Below are 6,929 nucleotides of genomic sequence, written 5' to 3'. Positions count from 1 at the left end.
GCAGCGGATGTATTCAAAACATCGATTGCATGCTCCCATTCTTGTACAGTAGTTTTAGATGCCATTGTCTCACCAATGACACAGAGCGCAAGTGGCAGACCTCGACATTTTTCAGCGACCTTTCTTGCCAGCTGGACAATAACAGGATCTCTACTTAATGTATTGTATCCGACCTTGTTTCTAAACAATTCCCATGCTTCCTCTGGTTCCAAACATTTGATTTCCATTGGTTCATGATCCCCCATCCGCCCACATACTTCTCGGGAACGAGTGGTGAATACTACTTTGCGTCCAATTTCTCTGGTTGGATCCGGAACTCCGATAGCCTCTAAATCCACTTTCTCCCATATATCATCAAGCATCAATACAAATCTTTTCTTCTTTAAAAATTTGTATATATCGGTGGCCTTATCGCTTTCATTTTTGTTGGTCCACTCGTCGCCACAAAGGTGTAGCTTTTGTGCGATATCTTCTTGAATCTTTGAAATCTTTGCGCCTTGAGACACCACAATCCAGATCACAACGTCAAAGCCACTAGCCATTTCAGAAAACTTATTGTGGATTTTTTTGAAGAGTGTAGTTTTGCCAACACCACCCATACCATGCAGACCCAAAATACCGACTCCATCTTCCATAAGGCGATTCCATGCCGTTTCGAGCAATTTATCCTGACCAATCGTAGACTGAGTAGGCCTCTCCTCTACTCCAGATGTTGGAGCCGGCTCAGCAACCACTTCGAAATTACCTTCTGATTTGAGATTCTTAACCTCTTCTAACAACAAGTATACGCTTTTCCCATAATTGTAGCTTGAACATACATTTTTTGAACATAAACCACAGAGACACAACTTCTGAAGCTGAACGGGACAAGTACTAAGTAGATTTTTGATTTGTAAATCAATGCTATCGAAACGGGTAAGCCATACCTGGACAGCTTTAAGCCTTTGTTGATGTCGTGTCTCCTCTCTCGCTACCTTGTTCTGCACCACATCTTTTATTGCTTTGAGATCTTCCATTTCCCTCTCCAGTGCCCTGAGATTCTTCTTGAGGTTTCGAATATAACCTTTACCACGTAAGAATCTAATGAAACGATCCACCGTTTGATCACTAGAAATTTCGATACACACAAAATTCCCCATGTTGAATGAAAGAGGTAATGTTTTCACCAAGCGAACAACGAAGGTAAACCTTTTAGCAAAAATAAAGAAAGAAAACAAAACAACGAAGCTAAAGCTGAAGAAGTGTTTTAGGATTATAATTATCATTTTATATGCAACTATACTTCAGAAAACACAAGTCAATGATTTAATCTCACCCAGTTTGGATTATTGTAATCACTCTAGATGTTTTAAAAAGAAATACAATGGTCAACGATACAAATGTCGATGACTAATCGCCCAGTTTAGATTGTTATAATCACTTAAGATGCAACCAGGTTTTAAAGAAAACAAAGGTCAATGAAAGAAAATTAACAAAAAAATAGATCAGTTGACACGTCTAAAACCAAACACATACATTACAAGAATATGGGAATAGGCTTAATTCTAAGGGCACTCAAACCTATGGAATATACCACATCGGATAAAAGAGTATAAATCTATAGATCATCAACAGAGGGAAGGAAGACCTGAAGAGAAAAGAAGATTGAGTTTACCATCACACTCAACAAGTTTAGAGTTAGATCACAACCCCTAGTATTGTCATAAACTATTGATTGTGTGAAAATGTAGTCTGAAAAGGATGCAAAGGGAAAATGTAAAACATAATCCAACTGAATAACACAACACACTCCAAATATAGTCTGAAAGATCAGTGTGTAAATCAAAAGCAATAATACAATCCATCCAAAATGAACAACACCCTCACTCTATAAAAATAAAGAGAAAGCAACAAAAGAAGAAGCGTGGTTTCTGATTTTAGCCAGTGAAGAATTTCGATTCACAGTTAAAACATGATGTATTAACTGTGAAAGGATCATCAGATAAGTCTAATAACGGCAACTCAGTGACAAGAGAAAATAAAAAATAAATGATTACCTGATGATAGAATAAAGGCAGGAAACGATTTTGGCATCTTGGTCCTCCCATTCGTTGACAGATTCCGGTCCTCAATGATCCATTGTCACCGAAAACACTCAAACTCAGAGGGACACTTGCAGCATTTAAGGGAAGCTGTCTCAGTTTGGAACTAGAAGAAAAAGAAACCAAGTTAAAGAAGAACATGGAATGACTAGAACAAAAGTCAAAAAGTATGGCAAAAAAGAGAATCCATCTTAGCTTATTGAGTGTGACAGAGAGTCATATCTTTGGTTATTCTTCTTCTCCATAGTTGTAAGTTGAGAAAACATGGAACCACAAGTTATCTCTCTTCAATGTTATTACCCAGTGATGACAATCTATGAGATGTATCTGTATCTGGATTCTGAAGAGTATAAAACAGGAAAAAGAATGGTTGAGTAAGGACTTGTAAGAGCTTTGAAAAGACTTAATAAAAGGCAGAAACAATCTTATGAGAGAGTTTCTATATAACCTTGTGATTCTGAACCAAAGAAAACCTTGTTGCGTTCCATGGATTGTTTGCTGCTGAACAAACAAAAAAAAGATGACTATGGAAAATCTGAAACTTTGCAAAAGACAAACAACAAAACGGGGTACTCTTGCAGCTAATTGTGTATGTCAATGTTACAATGGTAAAGAAGACTCTGTCTTGCATCTCTTTCTTCCTGAAGAAGGCTCGATTGAGCCACTTCGATTTGGATATGGTTATATATCCATTAAAGATTTATAACAAACATTACTAACATCTAACATCTTAAAAACTCTCATACCCTAAGATATAACGAAAATAAAAAATAGAACAAAAAAACATATAACCATATTCATCATTCAACCGAAATTACAATTTTTTAATCAGCAGAAAAAAAAAGTAGAACACACAAATGAAGAATTACAGAGGTAACGTAATTTTAGTAGCTTTTACGAATTTTACAAATCCAAATGTCAAAATGAGAATAAATGATTCCCCGGAATATTCGTTCTTATATTTTTTCAGAGAAATATGAAACACTCTAACGAAACAAGCGGGTTCTCTAACAACTCCTCAGTGGTATAACCGTAATTCTGATGCTGCTCTTGATCCAACCCGTTTTTATTAGGATCTTGTCTAACCCGACCCGGAGACTGATTGTTCTTCCTAGTCCTCGCCCCACCCACCCGACTATTCTGATTCGGATCCATCACCGATCTATTCGTCGCCGGCGATCTCGACCTTCTTCCGGATCTCTCACCCGGGTCTCTCACACCCGACCCGTATCTCGCTCCATTGCACGTACCGTTGTTTCTCTTACGTGGAGATTGATCGGTTCTCCGGGTCGGGTAATTATTGTTACCCGTGACCCGGGTCCGAGTCTTCGCCGGAGATCTCTGAGACTTCCTCTGTTTCATCATCACGTCCTCCTCATCGTAACCATTCGTCACGACCGTCGAAGACACACTCTCACTCAGACTCAAGCTACAAATCTCCGAAACCTCCGAGCCTTCTTCATGATCAATCGAACCGGGTCGGATCATAACCGGGTCTGAACCAGTTTTCAAGAACCCGGGTTTTTTCTTCTCATCATCGTCTCGGATCTTGTTCTTCACCGGATCTTTGATCGTCGAAGCGTGGAAACTAGAAGAAGGAGTTAACAAAGTTGTCTCAGACAAGACTTCTTTGACTACTGTCTCTTCTTCGACAATGGTCGTGTTCTTGTCGGCAACATTCTCGTTTTCCTCATCGGTGGTGCCGGAGCTGACGCAGCAATTACCCATTAGTGATAAAGAGAAGAGACGACGTGGGTTGATCGGAGATTAGAGAGAGTAGTAGTAACTCTTTTGGTTGTGTTGTTGTGTTGTGTGGTGACAGCAGATGATGATTGTGATGAAGTGAGAGTATTTATTGTTAATAATTTTGGGACAGTTGATAATAATGGGTAAAAAGATAATAATACAACTACCCTCGCAAAGTGGCTTTAATTTATAATGATTTCAAATATTAATTGTGTTCGTTAATAAACTTAAACCCCCATGCAAATTTCAAGTTTCTTGATATAATGACGTTAGTAAAGTTATAATAACTTTTTAGACAAGAAAATTAAAAAAACAAAACTTTACACAAGAATGCAAGATGATGTGTTAACTGTTATGTACTTACGACAAATAAATAAGTGATGTAATTAACCTTTTCCATAGACCAATTACTTATTTTTAGCTGAGATTCATCTACAGTTACATCATTTTAAATATGATTGGATCCAAAATCTATAGAAAAATATTGTAGATGTCGTTTTAAAAACGGTCTAAATTTATTTTCTAGTCACATGACTCACATGCATAAAAAATGGCCTATAGATCTAAAACAAGCCCCCTCAAAGAGTTCATTTCCTTTACAAAAATCATTACACTTAATATTTTGTTTTGTCAACATCCTTGAGCTACCAGACAATAAATTTATTAGTTATTGATGTATGGTCTCTAAAACACATTCATCACAAAAATAAAGCTCTGCAAAAAGGAGATGATAGTTTAGTTCTGCAACAAAATATATAATTCATACAAAACAACAAACCAATTTGGAGTTTTTGAAGAACCTGATTATAAAAAGAGAATGTTTTGTTTTTTCTTAAGCAATTATAATTAAAAAAAAAAGGTTATGTCAGATATCTGAAATCGTATCACACAGCATAAGACGAATCTTTTGACCAAAATAAAACATGAGACGAATCTAACAACTAGATCTAGTTTTCTTTGGGAACGTCAAAACCCTGCGTATACTGACTATAACGAGTACGTTGCATACACTGACTATAATTATAAAAGATGAGTATCTTACAAATACTTTAACTTTACGAAATCTATAAAAGACTTTAGTTCTTAAAGCAGAGAACATCATCCATATATTTTACAGAGCGTGGTGTAATTCTTCAGTAAACTTTAACTCATGTTACAAGTGACAACCATATTGTACTAATACTTAATAAACAATTTATTGCATTTTGGGTCGGGCTTAAAGATTAGGCAGTCCGACAGTAGCATATTCATGAGCACTAACAGTTCCTGACAACTGAACACATTCTTCTCAACTCATTTTCTTGTAATAAGAAAAATGAAATTCAATAAAATGAAAATCTGGTAAATCTTGAATACACATATACTTAAGCTAGGGATTGTGCAGTTTGGTTCCTCTAATTATGCGAAACACGGTACAAAAAAGGGTCAACCGCAGAAGCAGAAAAGCATAGAATTATGCATTCAACTTTTAACATTCTTCAATGGTGGAGTTTGGACTTGAACTTCGACTATTGGAAACACAGAGTACTGGTGCGGGTACCGGGTAGCCGGTGAATGTAGGTATATGGTCTCCTGGCATCAACACCGAGACCCCTTTTGAGTACACACCTATCTGCAAATCGATATAATCGCCACAATATCAGTCTCCAAATCCAATCAAAGAAATTCATATCCAAACAGTTTTACTGAGAGAACATATCTAAACCTCTATTTGTGTTGGACAAATGAAATGTGTTTTAAGTTCCCCAAAACAGAATTCGATGTTAGCACAAAGTCGCATGAAGTTGATCTAAACCTTTTAATTTGAAAGAGGACTTGAAGATTTACATTGTCTGGGGTCCTCCCATGTTTGAATGATTCTAGTTAATTCTGTTCACATGGTAGGTTCTTAGTGTATATGTCACATGCCAATTAATTTCTAACCCCTAAATGACAATTCCTAACCAAAGACAAAATCATTTCCAATCGATAATCAAGACAATGAGACATCCAACAAAACCTACTTTCAAGATCAAACTCAAGTTCATATAATTTACTGAGATTTGACATTCCAATCACCAAATCCTCTCTTAATCATGTCAATCCAGATTCATTCGAATTTCGTGACTGTAACCGATATTATCAAATCCTAATCACCTTATTCAGTTAAAGCTAATGCTCAGAATCAAAACTTGAAGAGAAGAGAGACAAAAGGGAATCTATAATCTCTATGAAAAAGATGAGGACACTCTCTGATCTCAATCAAACAAAGGGACAAAGCCAGTGGGACATTTTGTGTTCCTAGGACATGCTAGTCAAAATAGTAGGGTAGAGACCAAAATGTCTATCTCCACACGCATAGGGTTCGTAGTACTTACAAATCAATCAATCTCCAGTACAAAATCACATTTCTATTATACCCTTTTCCCCCCTCCTCTTTCATCATTTAATGGAAAGAAATAAACAACAGATATGATGACTAATGATATCAATGAATGCATCACCACAAGTCTCCGTGTATGTGCGACAAAGCGTATAAGAAAGTTTTAACAGTGATGATGCAATACCAATGAGTACACGAACCCTATGATGTTTTCTTTGTTTTTTGCTTTTACGACAAAAGGAAAGTGTACAAATCAATTACAAAGAACTATTTGGAACACATCACTATGACATAAAGAGATCAAATATGCATCATTCAACACAACGATTAAAACTTCTGATACCAAAAATGTGATACTTTTTTGTTAGTTCCACAAAGTTTAATACTTTTGATACCAAATATGGAATCATTCAACACAAAGATCCAGACTTTCAACTAAAATAACTCCATTTTATATATTTTGCACGAATTAAGGAAGTGAGAATAAAGATACTAACTTTGGGAGATTGGTAACCAAGTTTAGAAGAAGCAGAGCCATTGAACCCGAGTTGACTCATTCCCGCCGGGTGAGCTTAGAAGCTTCGACATCAAATTTGGGTAAGAGAAGAGATATTTAACAAATGATTCAGTCACAGCCAAAACTAAACCGGTTTAGAAAGCCTACTCATCTCATGTGCTTGTGACTCTCTCTCTCTTGTAGGCATGTCAATTAGGGCTAAAGCCCGCGGGCTAGTCTGGTC

At 36.6% G+C, this 6,929-nt stretch overlaps 3 protein-coding genes across 4 annotated transcripts; all 3 read right to left on the bottom strand.

Moving 5' to 3' along the window:
• On the bottom strand, positions 3–1,139 carry LOC104754112 (probable disease resistance protein At1g61190; the record flags this gene model as incomplete). Its single annotated transcript, XM_019237866.1, has 3 exons — positions 1,032–1,139; positions 927–970; positions 3–807 (listed from the first exon to the last, which is right to left on the bottom strand). Coding segments are annotated over exons 1-3 (957 nt in total), but the record flags the coding sequence as incomplete, so codon positions are not given.
• On the bottom strand, positions 2,855–3,954 carry LOC104752784. Its single transcript, XM_010475020.1, has one exon. The coding sequence runs from the start codon at positions 3,807–3,809 to the stop codon at positions 3,048–3,050; it is 762 nt and encodes a 253-aa protein (XP_010473322.1). The 5' UTR covers positions 3,810–3,954; the 3' UTR covers positions 2,855–3,047.
• Positions 5,008–6,881, bottom strand: LOC104752783. 2 transcript variants are annotated; one of them, XM_019238062.1, is made up of 3 exons: positions 6,854–6,881; positions 6,687–6,768; positions 5,008–5,439 (listed from the first exon to the last, which is right to left on the bottom strand). In XM_019238062.1, the coding sequence occupies exons 2-3, from the start codon at positions 6,744–6,746 to the stop codon at positions 5,296–5,298; spliced, it is 204 nt and encodes a 67-aa protein (XP_019093607.1). In that variant the 5' UTR covers positions 6,747–6,768; positions 6,854–6,881; the 3' UTR covers positions 5,008–5,295. The 2 variants fall into 2 exon arrangements, with proteins under 2 accessions (XP_019093607.1, XP_019093606.1); XM_019238061.1 differs by lacking the exon at positions 6,854–6,881 and having other exon boundaries at positions 6,687–6,833.

This window comes from Camelina sativa, chromosome 16 (assembly GCF_000633955.1).
Source record: "Camelina sativa cultivar DH55 chromosome 16, Cs, whole genome shotgun sequence".
In the NCBI taxonomy this organism is placed as follows: Eukaryota; Viridiplantae; Streptophyta; class Magnoliopsida; order Brassicales; family Brassicaceae; genus Camelina; species Camelina sativa.
This window is presented reverse-complemented; position numbering and strand designations above follow the sequence as displayed.